General features: G+C 34.6%; 1 protein-coding gene and 1 pseudogene across 1 annotated transcript; one reads left to right on the plus strand and one right to left on the minus strand.

The window, feature by feature from the left end:
* Positions 1-6,951, minus strand: part of LOC112098876 — an 8,475-nt pseudogene extending 1,524 nt beyond the window's left edge.
* A 43-nt stretch (positions 6,952-6,994) lies between these two features.
* Positions 6,995-8,854, plus strand: LOC18032084 (acetolactate synthase, chloroplastic). Its single transcript, XM_006420307.2, has one exon. The coding sequence runs from the start codon at positions 6,995-6,997 to the stop codon at positions 8,852-8,854; it is 1,860 nt and encodes a 619-aa protein (XP_006420370.2).
* Positions 8,855-15,620: the final 6,766 nt, after the last annotated feature.

The following is a 15,620-nucleotide window of genomic DNA, read 5'->3' on the forward strand; positions in this document are numbered from 1 at the left end:
TTAATCAATCAATATGATCACTAAATTTGAAAAAATTATTCAACGGATTAAAGTAAAATTATAATTTATAACCAGAAATTGAATGAAAAGGATCAGACTACGCACCTGATATGTTTTTATCTCTTGGAACATCAACTAATAGGCCAGGGCCTATATATATGTCACCCAGCAATTAGCAATTACCGTCGACATTAAAAAAAAATTGAACAATTAATTTCACTGGCAAACAATTCGCAACAAAATATGTGGCATATATGTATGTCTTTGTGTGTCAAAATGATTGTATGTGTAGTGTTATTTTTTTTCTATGAATTATTAGAAGGATTTTGGGTCAAAATTGAGCACAATCTACATATAATTAATGTACAGTTGGCTGCAAATAAGTAATTCATCAGCAGGGGTTTTGTAGGTCCCGCAAATAATAAAACATTGAATTTAAAACAAATTTATTACAAATCTTAGGGAAAAGAACACTTATGTCCTAAGGTTTGAGGAAATAATCTTTTAAATTCTAATGTTTTCAATAAAAGATACCAACACTCTCTTTTAACTATAATACCCTTTAACTTTATTAACTTATAAACGTTGACTCCAACGCCTTATAATAAATAGAAATATAATATTAAAGTAAATATAATAAGAATCTTATATTATTTTAAACTAATTTTTATAATAAATAGAAACGTAATATTAAAATTTAAATTATTTCAATATTGTATAAACTAATTTTAATATTATTAATATATGAGATATATTTTATTAATTGTAAAATATATTTAACCCAAAGATTTACTTAAAATATTTATAATATATAAAAATACTTATTAAAATAAATATAATAATATCCATTATAAATATATTAAAAACATTCTAATATTATTAGTTTACTAGACAAATTAAACTATTTAAATTATACGTTTGTTTATTAAAACAATTTAAAGTCAATTTTCTTAGTTACTATTTTTAAAGGGTATAATAGTCAAAAGGGCTCTTAATATCCCTTATTAAAAATTTAGAGGTCTATATGACTATTTGCCCCCAATGACTTTTCTTTTTGAACAATGTTCAAATTTTAGAGAGGTATGGGATTAAAGATTTAATTTGGACTTAACAATTTGGTGGTTACATAACTAAATGCTCTACTATGCCAACCGCAATCGGTTAATATGATTTCATTAATCGTGATTTTGTGATTACGTGTTAGATTTTCTTTCTCAACTAACACTTTAATTTGCCTCTGCCATTATTTTAACTTCATTCAATATAATTAAACTCCATTGAAAAAAATTAAAAAATAGAATAAAAATTAAGTATATTTCAATAAAAATTTAGTATATTTCAATAGTATGATATAGAGTATTGGTCTGGTTAAAAATCTTAGACTTTATTAAAATTTAGAAAAATTATTAGGATATATGGTTTAATAATATAATCTCAGACTTTGACAAAGTCTAAGATCCTAGATTAAAATATTTCTATGACTATATGTATATGTGTGTGTGTGGTAAATTGAACGGGAAAGAAGATGCTTTCTTGATTGGAGCCGAAAGCTTATAATAATATTAATATTATATGGCAAAAAATAAAGAGATATAGTGTATTAATAGAGTTGTCAGAAATAGTCATAAATTTCATCGATTTTACTTTATTTTCTATTAAGTGTAAAAACCAAGATCGATTTATCACCGATTACGGTCTAAATTTTCTGTTTAAATGTGATTGCTCCGTTATATATGCAGAGGATAAAACATAATTACCGTTCGAAACTTCCAAATCAACAGCATCGGCATCAAAGCCAGCATCATAATAATGATCAAAAACATGGCCAGGGCATCAGTATGTGTTCCCGTATGTGACGTGAATCTCAGCTCCGAAATATTACTCAACGAGCCGTTCTTCGTACAGTCAGTAAGCCATAAGAGTACCCCGACTCCATCAACCTGATCTGCATACACCGGCATGCAGTTTGTGATACGGTGGGTGATGTCATAGATCCTGCCGTACACCTCTCGCCGGACCGGCCTCCGTTCCATGGGTTGCATGCAGCCATTGGTGGGTTCGGTTCCAGGGATCGTCGGTTAAGCTGTATTTGCTGCCGCGACAGTGAGACAGAATAAGAAGAAGAGTGGCAAAAACGGATAGCTGATTGTCGTTTTGGCAATGATTCAGAAGAAAAGGCAAGAAAGGTTTGGTTTAGAAAAGGCAAGAAGGGTTTGGTTTATATAAGGATAAATTTCCTTTTCATCCCTTAAGTTTGCTCTAATTGTCTCTTTGTCCTTATAATTTTTTAGAATACTTCAAAACACTTCTGCATTTACTCCGTTACTGTCAAAAAATACTTTTTCTTTTTTGAGTTTTAAATTCACATCTTTGGAAATAATTATTATCTTGAATTATATATGTCACAGTCAAGTGAAAGTCACCGGGGCGCTGAAATAATTTAAAGGAAAATTATCATCGGTAAACCCTTAAATGTCACCGGTATTAAACGTACTACAACACTTTTCGCTTATATCACTCGTATACCCTAAGTTGACAAAAGAGTTCTGGCGTCCACTTTTCCGTTTACTACAGTTAAGAACTTAACAGAATTTGAGCAAAATGACTGTTTTACCCTTTAAACTCAAAATGAGGTAAAAAAACAAATTTGCCTTGAAAATTAATGTAAATTTTCAATACACAAATTTTTTTTATTTTGTTATTAACAATACATTTTTTTATTAAAAAATGAATTATTAATGGTACATATTATTAACAATTATCCATAAAAGTATCCATCTTATACCATAAAAAATTATTAACAATATATTATTTATAATTATACATATTATACCATAAAAAAAATAATGATGCTTGGAGGAGTAGATTTTCAATAATTTAGGTTAAATTTGGAAGAGTAGATTCAGTTGTAAAGTAGTTTTTTTTAAGCAATTATTAACAATTATCCGATAAATGGGATGACATGTCATTTTTATCAAAATATATCATATGACATGCCGTTTTTTACTAGGTAAATGGGATGACATGTCGTTTTTAAAAAAAGACTAAATTACCCTTATGATGTCAGCGCTCGCAAACGGCAGCTAACGGATCGGTGGACGGCAGAAGTGTTTTGTCAACTTAGGGTATACGAGTGATACACTTGAAAAGTGTTGTAGCACGTTTGATACTGATGTCATTTAAGGGTATATGGTTGATAATTTCCCAATTTTAAATTCCTCGACTATCAGCTTGCTGGGGCTTGTTGACTTTCTTTGTTTTCTCTCTTTTTTTTTTTAAACCACACAATATATCACAGGATTCATAACAGGTTGGGGCGGCTCAATAAAATTTAGGCCTTCGGGAAAATTTCAAAATTGGACCATTTTATTTACATTAAAATTAATGATACTGATTGTGATAAATATGTATTTAAGATTTATTTTTTAGATATAAAATCCTTATCAGATTTTTTACAAGATGTTAATTTCGAAGTTTTTTTCTTGGTTATGTTCACGTATGTGTAATTTTCAGCGATTATAAAGAATAAGAGCTTGTGTTTTAGTTTGAAGGAAACAAGTATTGCCTTGAACAATTCTTTTTCAGGTAGAGAAGTCATTAAACAAATAAAATCTTGGTGGGGCCTAAATTCAAATAATATTTTATTATAAATGATGGACAAATATTGAAATTTGATGTTTTAAACAAGAAAATAAGGGTCTGTTTGGTATTGTTTTTGAATTTGTATTTTCTGAGAATAAAAACGAAAATAAAAATGGTGTTTTGCAGTTACTGTATTTCGAATTTAAATATGCATCTGGTATCATTTTCTGTATCCTATATTTTAAAACTGAAAACAGTAATATGCGTTTGGTAGACACAGTTGAAAATGATTAAAACAGAGAATATGCGTTTGGTAATGCTTTTTTTAAAAACAGTTTTTACTAATCATTTACATTATATTTATAGTCATAAAATAATTATTTACCTAATACACACAAATACAACAAAATAATTTAACCAAATTTAATATAAAAAAATTACACGATAATAAAGTTTAAGAATTAACATTAATTATTTAGCTAATAAACACAAAATCCGGATTCAATATTATAACATACAATTTTCAGTACATGCTATTAATCCCCCACTCAATTTCAGTAATGTAATCAGCATAAAGGTTGCATTGCTATGACTTTTTGCATTAATATTGATAACTAAAAGCCTGAACTTGCTTTTTGAACTTGGTTATTTGTTACTCAATGCGGACAGCTTACAACTTGAAGATTTGGGAATCATTTACCACGGAAATACCCACCCAGGTATTTGGTATGCTAGTGTAGTGTTTTTGATTAAGACCTTATTTTCTTATCTTTTTAGGCGGATTGGTGGAGAATTTGAGTCTTTTCATTTTTTTTTAATTTGGGCTTTAATTGTGTATTTGGTGTTGGCTTTAATTTTATATGCCTATTCATATACTGTATATATTCTTTTAAAAAAATTAGAGTAATGCTTTTCACACTCCTTTAAGATCCTTATATTATCCCCACTAAAATGTCTTTATTAATTATGGACCCTAACTATATTTTAATCCTAATATTTGATATAATCAATTCTATTGATAAAATGAAAATAATTTTAAAACAATGAAAAAATAAATTATTTAATAACAATAATTTTATAATGAGAAAAGTATGTTTACAAATTTATTCTAAATGATAATGAAAGCTTTACTTTTTTTTTTTAAAAAAAAAGGGCAATAGACAATGTGGATCATGATTGATGGACGTGAATGTGTGTGATTTTCATCAATTGAAAGGAAAAAATAAAAAATAAAAATCTTGACAGAATCAGAATTTTTTGTAAACATAAACCAAAAAGTGATACAAAAGAGTTAAAAATATTGCAATCATAAATTGTTGGCCAAGGGAAATAGTTTTTCCCTTCTCAGGAATGTAGGTGATGCTGCTGCTAGTGATGCTTGGAGGTGAATACAGAACTGCCATTGAAATGCAATCTTCTTTCTGATCAGTTTTAAATATTGGCCTTCCGATAACATGCTTCAACTGCCCACCAGCAAGTGACAGATCCGGGAGAGCAACAATGGTTGGGCAAGTGCAGATCCGAGTGAGCAACAACGAAGTAGCAGTAGACGAAGATCCGAGAGAGCAAAGAACCAAGAGAGCAAGTGCAGATCCGAGAGAGCAAAGACGAAGTAGCAGCAGCTGGACGGAGTCGGAGCAGCAGCGGTTACGGCGGAGAAAGAGCTGCGGCAGTGGCTAGCACACCAAGAGCGACCAAGAGAGAGATTTGCTGCAACTAGATTGAGAAAATTGAGGGGAAAGAGGGAGCTGCAGTGAACTGGATTGAGAGTGAGGGCTGCAGTGAAGAGAAAAGTGAGGGCTGCAGGGTCACGATTTTTTTGTTGTTTTTTAATTCATTTTTGGGTTTAGTTTGTAAAATTTGGAGAACATGTTTAACTTGTTTTCAGTTGTATAGTTATAATATTGAATCCGGATTTTGTGTTTTGTAATTTGTTTTGTGAAATAAATCCACCAAACATGATTTATGTGTGTATTATAAAAATGAAAACGAAAACATAACTTGCAAAACAGTACCAAACGGGGCCTAAAATTTTCGACTTTTAGTGTATTGAAGATCGTATTTTTTTTAGTATTTTAGTTTCTTTCGGATAAAATTTTCATATGGATTTTAGTTTCTTTCGGATAAAATTTTCATATGGACTTCACACTTAAGCATGGTTTCACAAATATAATAATTCAATTTTTAAACAATAAAATAATTGTAAAATAATTTTTTATTATTGAGAATATGTGCTAAGATGGGGTTGGGGCCTTAATTTTAAGAGAGACCCTATTAGTTGCCGAAATTGTATTAAGGGTTAAGCTACTCCTGATACACTATTGCCAACAGGCTTTTGATTGGGTTAGTTGGAACATGCTTCATTTACATCAAGTGGAGGATTCTCATCATCGGAATGGGCGTAGGAGTTTATTCTCTTTAATAATAGGCACATGACACAAAATTTTTAAAGGCTTTGTTAAGATAACTCACTTCAACAGATATTCAAGAGAGGTTCTCATTTAATTCTCATAATATCATGAAAGGTCAAGGCATTGGAGATTTGAACGTATTAATTTCGACAAGATATTCCATGTTGTTTAATCGCCTTTCCCTCTATATCACACTATCTTTTTGGAAAAAAAAAAGTTTTTCTTTTCTAAATTTGTTTGCATTTTTTTCTTGTTTAAAAAATGGAATTTCGATGTTTGTCTATTATTTATCATTTAATCTTACTCAAATTTAGGCTCCACTAAGATTTTGTGAAAAATTATTCTCGATTTGGAAAGTGAAATTCCCAGATAACTTATTTGCTTAACAGCTTATCCACTTGAAAGAAAACACAATCTCTTGTTCTTTATAATATCTAAAAATTAGACATACTTGAATTTGAGTATAACCAAGAGAAAAAGTTCAAAATTAATATTTGTACAAAATCTAATAAGATTTTGTACCTGAAAACTACATCTTAAAGTACATATTTATCACAAAAGTTTCAATCAATATAATGGATTTTATGTTAAATAAAATGGCCTAATTTTGAAATTTTTCCTAAGTAATAAAATTTTAATGAGCACGCCCCGAGTATATGACTAGTATTAAACTAATCTCATATTTTTATCTATTAACTATCAATCAGATCTATCAATAATTTTACTACGCAGAAACAGGTGGAATCCTAATCCGTTGGAAGAAAATGTTGAGAATTCATTTTAAAAAGTAATAAAAAAACGTGTTGTATTTTCAAAAGAAGAGCGAACCACGTGAAACATTTTTTTATATATAGCATTGCGGACATAGTAACTATGTATTTTTAGCAGCAACTATAGCTTCTCCAAGTTCCTTGCAACACTTTGCATTAATGGCAACCACCTTATCCCCGCCGTTCATCTTCAACACCCCCAAATCTCCACCGACAATATCCCGACCGCTTATGCCGCTTCCTTATTCTTATAATCGGATCAAAAAGCCCACCCTCCACGTCACGAACAATACTCTCAATATACCAACCAGTACCGCGCCATTCCAACAAACAGATTTTTCTTCCAGATTTGCTCCAGACAAGCCTCGAAAAGGTGCTGACATTATCGTGGAAGCCCTGGAACGCCAAGGTGTCACCACAGTCTTTGCTTATCCTGGTGGCGCGTCCATTGAGATCCACCAATCTCTCACGCGCTCCAACATCCGGAGCATTCTCCCTCGCCATGAACAAGGTGGTATCTTCGCTGCGGAAGGCTTTGCCCGCTCCTCCAGAACACCTGGCGTCTGTCTTGTTTCGTCTGGACCTGGCGTCACCAATATAATGACTGGCCTCATGGATGCCTATTCTGACAGTATCCCCATTTTGGCCATCACTGGTCAGGTTTCCCAAAAACTCTTGGGTACTGACGCATTTCAAGAAATCCCTGTAGTGGAGGTGACCAGGTATATGACAAAACACAATTATCTTGTCCTTGATGTTGATGACATTCCTAGGATCATCAAGGAGGCATTCTTCATAGCAACATCAGGCCGGCCAGGCCCTGTCTTAATCGATATACCAGTGGATGTACAACTAGAGCTAGCTGTTCCGAATTGGAACCAGCCATTTAAGTTACCTAGTTGCATTTCTAGTTTACCTAAAGAGCCGGATGAGTTAGCCTTGCGGCAGACTTTAAAGTTAATTGCGGAGTCGAAGAATCCTGTGTTATGTGTAGGTGGTGGCTGTTTGAACTCTAGTGAGGAGTTAAGGAAGTTTGTTGGGCTGACGGGTATACCAGTAACATGCACAACGATGGGTCTAGGGTTGTTTCCTTGTACAGATGAGTTATGTTTGCGGATGGTAGGAATGTTCGGAACTGTTTATGCTAACTATGCTGTGAATGAATGTGACTTGCTCCTTGCTGCTGGGGTTAGGTTTAATGAACGTATGACATCAAAGCTTGAGGATTTTGCAACTCGAGCTAAGATTGTTCATATTGATATTGATTCCAATGAGATTGGGAAGGTTAAGCTGCCTGACGTGTCCATTTGTGCGGATGCAAAGTTGGTGTTTGATAGGATGAATATGATATTGGAAAGTGAAGGAGTTGGATTTATGTTTGATTTTTCAGCTTGGAGGGAGGAGCTTCATGAGCAAAAAAAGAAATATCCATTCAGTTATAAGACATTTGGGGAAGAGATTCCACCTCAGTACGCGATTCAAATTCTTAATGAGTTGACTGATGATGAAGAAACAATTATAAGTACAGGAGTAGGACAACATCAAATGTGGGCTATTCAGTTTTACATGTATAAGAGGGCTCGCCAACTGTTAACGTCCTCAGGATTTGGATCCATGGGCTTTGGACTGCCTGCTGCTATGGGAGCTGCTGTTGCTAACCCAGGAGCAATCGTTGTAGACATCGATGGTGATGGAAGTTTCATTATGAATCTACAAGAATTGGCTGCCATCAAGGCTGAGAATATCCCTGTTAAGATATTGCTGATAAATAATCAATACTTGGGCATGAATGTGGAATATGAGGATCGGTATTTTGAAGCAAATAGAGCTAACTCGTTTCTGGGAGATCCATTAAGAAAGTCTGAAATATTTCCAGATATGTTGAAATTTGCGGAAGCCTGTGGAATTCCTGCAGCTCGGGTGACAAAAAAGAAAGATGTTAGAGCTGCTATTCAGTTAATGCTAGAAACTCCAGGACCGTACTTACTGGATGTGATGGTTTCCTATCAAGAGCATGTTGTGCCTATGATTCCTTATGATAAATCTTTTAAAGATACAATCCTAGAGGATGATGGAAGAGCACTTCATTAATCTACCTAAAGCCATCACTATCATATAATATTTGTCTGCCGTGGGGTAATTGCGGGCTTCAAGTACTTGTTTTTCTTCTTTCTATTATGATCGGTGTGTTTATTTTATTTTTATTTTTTTCTGAAATGAACCTCTACTAAGCGATCAAGTTTATTAAAATAAATAAAAAGAACGAACAATCAGTTACTGAAGGTACATTAGTACATATTGAGTCTTACCTTAAGTAAAGCAATAGTTGAATATAACAAGAAATTAACTGATGCAAATGTTTGTAAGAAAGTTTCTTTCTATTCATTTCACAGTGAAGGAATATATACATGTCTGGTACATCAGTTAAGGAAAGAATAAATCAAGAATCCCGTGAATATATAAATTACAATTGTTAAGCCATAAACTACGTGTGTAACTCAAGGCTTGAATTGATCTTGCTATGATGAAGGGATTGACATCTATTCATTCTATTATGCCCCTACAAGATGGCGTCACCATCGAAGACGCCAATCTTGGATCGAAGAGTTAGAAATCGTTGCTTAGCCAAAGGCTTGGTGAAAAGATCAGCAAGTTGATCGGTCGTTGAAACATGAGATACCTTAAGGGAGCCTTCAAATACCTTGTCTCAAACAAAATGATAATCGATTGCAATGTGCTTCATCCGAGAGTGGAAAACGGGATTTGCACATAAATAAGTGGCACCAAGATTATCACATAAAAGGTGTGGAGGAGAAGATAGAGTAATGCTAAGCTCAGAGAGCAAATTGACAAGCCATGAAATTTCAGCAGCGGTGGAAGCAATGGCACGATACTCTGCCTCAGTTGACGATCTAGCAACTGTACGCTGCTTCTTTGAGCACCAAGATATAGGATTACCACCAAAGTAAATAATATAAGCAAATATGGAGGAATAGTTGTCACGGTCACCAGCCCAATCAGCGTCGGAGTATGCGGTGAGTTGAAAAAGTTGATGCCGCTTAAGATGAAGACCAAAGTGAAGAGTATTGTTTAGGTACCGAAGAATACGCTTTGCAGCAGCCCAATGAGTCTGATTTGGAGCTTGCATATATTGCGCAAGTTTGTTGACAGGATAAGCAATATCTGGACGTGTCAGAGCCAAATATTGAAGGCCACCGATAACACTGCGATACAACGTAGCATCTGCCGAAGGTGAGCCATCGTGATGAAGGAGTTGAATTGATGTGGACATAGGAGTGACATGGTCCTTGACGCCTTCCATTTTTGTTCTTGCAAGGAGATCTCTGATGTATTTTGTTGAGATAAAAATAGACCAGTGGGTGTAAGAATCACTTCAATGCCAAGAAAAAAATGCAAGTCACCTAGATCTTTTATCGAGAACCTCCGAGATAGGGCAGCAATAAGCGCAGCAATTGCAACTTTGGAGTTACCTGTTACTAAAAGATCGTCTACATACACCAGAAAATAAACCACAGTAGAGTTGGTGTTATAAATAAATAATGAAGCATCTGATTTGGATTTGACAAATCCAGAGAGAAGAAGAAATTCTTGAAGTTCATTATACCATGCACGTGGTGCTTGTTTAAGGCCATAAAGGGCCTTGTGCAACCGACATACATGGTTTGGTAGAGATGCATCAATGAAACCAGGAGGTTGAGACATAAAGACTTGCTCCGATAGCCGACCATGTAAGAAAGCATTATTGACGTCTAACTGATGAACCTTCCAATTGCAAGAAAGGGCAACGGAGAGAACTAGTCGGATCGTGGTTGGCTTGACCACCGGGCTGAAGGTGTCATGATAATCAATCCCCGGCCGTTGATGAAATCCTTTAACAACTAAGCGGGCTTTATACCTATCAATGCTTCCATCAGTATGTCTTTTAATGCGGAAAACCCATTTACAACCAACAATATTTTGAGTGGGTGTGCGAGGAACCAACTCCCAAGTACCATTCTTGACCAAGGCATTAATTTCATCACACATAGCATGTCGCCATTGAGGATCTTTAAGGGCTTGTATGGGACTGGTAGGCTCAAGGGATAATGGAAGATGGTGCTGACCATTTGGATAAAAGGTGAGAGTCAAATGAAACCTTATCCTGGGAGGAAACTATAGAAGGAAAATTATCTTCAACGAACTAAACATGTCTTGAAATGAAAATTTTTGTAGTTGAGGGATCAAAGCATTTGTAGGCATTATGAAGATTAGAGTAACCTAAAAAAATGCAAGGTCTAGAGCGGGGTTCTAATTTATGGCTAGTATATGGACGTAACCACGGGTAACAAAGACAGCCAAATATTCGTAACTTAGAATAGTTTGGCATTGTAGAAAATAATGACTCAAAAGGAGATTTATTCTCAAGAATAGGTGTCGGTAACCTATTGATGAGATAGATAGCTGCTTGAAAAGCATGTGACCAAAATGAAGGGGGGCGAGAGGCTTTATGTAGAAGTGATAACCCAGTTTCAATAACATGTCGGTGTTTTCGTTCTGCAGAACCAATATGTTGAGGGGTATGAGGTAGGGAAAATAGATGTTGAATACCATGAGATTCAATCATAGATTTGAGGCCACGATATTCACCACCTCCATCTGAATACATAGTGACAATAGATGTTTTAAAATATTTTTCTACCATTACTTTGTATTTAGCAAAGATAGAAAAGACATTAGATTTTTTTTGCATAGGAAAAAGCCAAGAATATTTGGTGAAATAGTCAACAAAAATAACATAGTAAGAAAAGCCATCAATTGATTGAATGGGAGAGGGTCCCCATACATCAATGTAAATTAAATCCAAAGGACCTCGACTTGAAAGAGATGATACACCGAAACTCAACCTATGACTTTTATTACATAAACATGAATCACAAAAAAATGAACTACATGACCGACTTGACTCAATGGGAAGAATTTTATTAGACACAAAATATTTGAGAATTTTAGATGATGGATGTCCAAGGCGATTGTGCCAAACATCAAAAAAAGTTTTGATTCCTACGCAAGCTCTTTGAACTATCATCGATTTCTTTCTCATGGTTGGCCACTCATAGACGTTGTTTCTACTCCGCCCTCGAATGAGATGTGCCCCCGTGGTTAGATCCTTCACAACAAAATAAGAAGGAAAGAATTCAACAGATGTTTTATTAGAATTACAAAATTGAAAAACAGAGATTAGATTTTGTTTTATGGATGGGACACATAAAACATTAGATAAGGAAAATGAAGTGGTAGGAGTGGAGAGTTTAGAGGAACCAATATATGTGATATTTAAGCATGTACCGTCACCGATGACGATGTCATCAGGGTCTTCGTAAGGTTGGTACAGAGAGAGGTTATTGAGATCCCCAGTCACATGATGAGAAGCAGCAGAGTCCATCAGCCAATTTGGTGAAGCATTGGTGCCGATTGCAGTGTGATTTGCAGTTGGAGGATGTTCTCGCAGCATTATCTTCTTGGCATGATAACATTGACGAGCAGAATGTCCTCTTTTCCCATAAAATTGGCAAATGACATTGGGATTTTTACTGGTGTTGGTGTTGGGATTTTCGGATTTATTGGAAGTTCCTTGCCCATTGCCTTGACCATTGTTACGAGGCTGATTGTTCTAGTTTTTGTTGTTGCCTTTCTTGCCATTTTTAGTATGGGAATGAGTGTTGTTGACTGTCATTGGAGGGGATGATGATTGACCTTCTTCACGTCGAAGGAAGGACTCGTATTCGACAAGTTTATCATGCAATTCTTCAAATGAGATCACTGTGTCTCGAGCTCGAACAGCGGCAGCTATTTCCTTGAATTCTGGACCGAGACCATTTAAGGCATGAATGACTAACTTGATGTTATCCAAAGGTGCACCTGCAAGAGCAAGATCATCAGTAATTGTGTTAATAGAGCCAAGATAGTCAGCAACTGATGAAGAGCCACGAGAAAGCTTCATCAATGTTTCTTGAAGTCCCATAATTCTGGTTGTTGATTTGTTGGCATACAAGCCTTCAAGTTTTGCCAAGACCTCACTTGATGTCTTTTCAGATGACACACGTGGTATAATTGAATCTGAAAGTGCACCAATTATCGCCAGGAATAGAAGTTTGTCCTGACGCATCCAAAACATATATGCATGATTTGGAGATTTAGAACCATTGTGGTCTAAAGTTGGTGGCGGGCATGGAAGTGAGCCATCAATGTACCCAATTAGGTCATATCCAAATAGCATGGCATCAACATGTGCCTTCCAAGATGGATAGTTTATTGTAGTGAGTTTAAGCGGAAGTTGGGAAGAGGTAATTGCAACAAGGTTGATTGGGAGGGTTGGGTTGGTTAATAAAGTGGAGGCAATGCTGTTGACACTAGTTGAATTTTCTGCTGCCATTTGAAGGAAGAAACACAAAGGTTGTTGGTTATTCTTTCACTCGTGAGAGCTATTACAGCTCTGATACCATAACAAGAAATTAACTGATGCAAATGTTTGTAAGAAAGTTTCTTACTATTCATTTCACAGTGAAGGAATATATACATGTCTTGTACATCAGTTAAGGAAAGAATAAATCAAGAATAAATCAAGAATCCCTGAATATATAAATTACAATTGTTAAGCCATAAACTACGTGCGTAACTCAAGGCTTGAATTGATCTTGCTGTGATAAAGGGATTGACATCTATTCATTCTATTATAATATACCTTGAAAAGAAATTCTCCAATAGGAGACCATTTCCTTCTGGAGATAAAAACTTATAAATTTTAACAGAGGCATTTGCCACCAAGATAAATTATCACGTAGGAGACCCAAATTAGCAATATAATTATAGCACATTTATTCTCTCTAAACATGTGAGAACATTGAAAATCCATTAAAGAAAGTTTATGCTCGCAATTTCAACCATCCAAAGAAAGTTTATATATATTCTTTCTTTAGTGTTAGTGCTCTCATTTTTTTAATATACACATACTTTCAAGCCATGCAATTTAATAAAGTCAAATTTTAATGTTATTAAACTACACAATTTTATAATGCATTAAAATAACTCTATTAAACTACATGGCTTAACAACGTGTTTGATTAGAACAAATTAGGGCACCCACATCTAATAATACACTATATAGTGAATTAGTGTTTTTAATTATTTTTTGTTCAATTATCTAATAATACCATATGGTGTATACAACAAATCCATTCTTTAAAAGATGTGAGCATCTACACCTGAAAATTATTTTATATATATATAGGGTAATTTTTAAAAACCTCCCTTGAGGTTTGGGCTTGTTGCAAGTAGATGGCGAGAATCCGTTTATTTGTAAAAAAAACCCCTACGTTTTTCCTTCGTTTTGTTGTCATTTGGGTAGTTGTGGGCATTGTTGACATTTCGCAATAAAACAAATCTTTTGCAACTTTCGTTGCCTTGAGAATAGTAGCTAGTCATTTCAGTTATGGATGTCCTGACACAAATAAAAACCAAACTTGCAAAAAGAAGTTTGGTTTCATTTCAAACAATGCATCTCTTTGCTATCGTTTTTTTTAATAATCTTAAAAACTAAAAACAAAAAACGAAAGCAAAAACAAATATGACCACCACCATCATCGTATAAAACCCTGGATACAAAGACGATTTCTGATCATCACAGAGGATTACCGAATTGACGAGCAGCAGCACCTGCAGCGGTGGTTTCGATTTGAGGATGTGGCTAATTTGTATGATAATGCTTATCTCATCTGTCGTTGAAGATCATTTCAGAGCTTAGTTCAAGTCCATTTGTTTATTGTGAAACACTCCCAAAAGCTACTTTACTTCTTGTCTCTGTAAAGGACCGTATTGAAGCACAAACCACAAGCACGAACCACTAGTCCACGATGTATCGCAGTGAGTTTCGCCAGCGACCCACAAGCACGAACATCTATGTCGAAGCAAATCAGAGGTGAGTTGTTTGAAAACACACTCTTATCCTTTTTATTTATAGATAACTCAAAAAGATATTGTGATTTATATACATGGCTTAGGTAAAATCAGAATTGAAATTAGAAATTTAGATTAGTAAAATTCATTGGAAAGCTAACAAAAATATCTTTCCAATGATGTATGGCTCAGAAGTTAATTCGATCTCATGCAGTACAGTTTAATTCCCAAAGATGCCCCTTCTGCACAGAAATTCTATTCACTTGATTAATGTAAGAAATTCTACTCAAAACTAAACAGTCTGCACTTAACTGATCATAATGTACTGTAGATAGCTCCAAATTTAGATTAGTAAAATTCATTGGAAAGCTAACAGAAATATCTTTCCGATGATGTATGGTTCGAAAATTAATTTGATCTCATGCAGTACGGTTTAATTCCCAAATATGCCCTTTCTACACAGAAATTATGCTCACTTGATTAATGTAAGAACTTGAACTGAATTGGGTTTATGGGGCACTGTTTTTGTTGTCAAACGATGGAATTTTTACCTACCTGCTATCATTGTCTCTGATGCATATGTTGATAACCACTTGCAGCTGTGTTTTCTTTGATGTTGAAGTTGTAGTTGATGGCTCAATAATTGAGATTGGTAGTGTTCTACCTGATAAGTACACCCTAACTAAGTTGTGGGCAGACATCATTGACATATGTTGGGATACACCTATCAGGTATGCATCTACAATGGAGTACAAAGTGATGCTCCCTTGGTCTTCTGAGTACCAGAACCTGTTTAATGATAATGACATGCAAGATGCATTTCAAAAGTTGAGGGAAAAAGAATATCGTTGGGCTAGGTTTATTGTGAATACTTCTATTGGTCTAAAACCAGCTTATAAATCAT

This window comes from Citrus clementina, unplaced genomic scaffold (assembly GCF_000493195.1).
Source record: "Citrus clementina cultivar Clemenules unplaced genomic scaffold, Citrus_clementina_v1.0 scaffold_9, whole genome shotgun sequence".
NCBI classification, from domain to species: domain Eukaryota; kingdom Viridiplantae; phylum Streptophyta; class Magnoliopsida; order Sapindales; family Rutaceae; genus Citrus; species Citrus x clementina.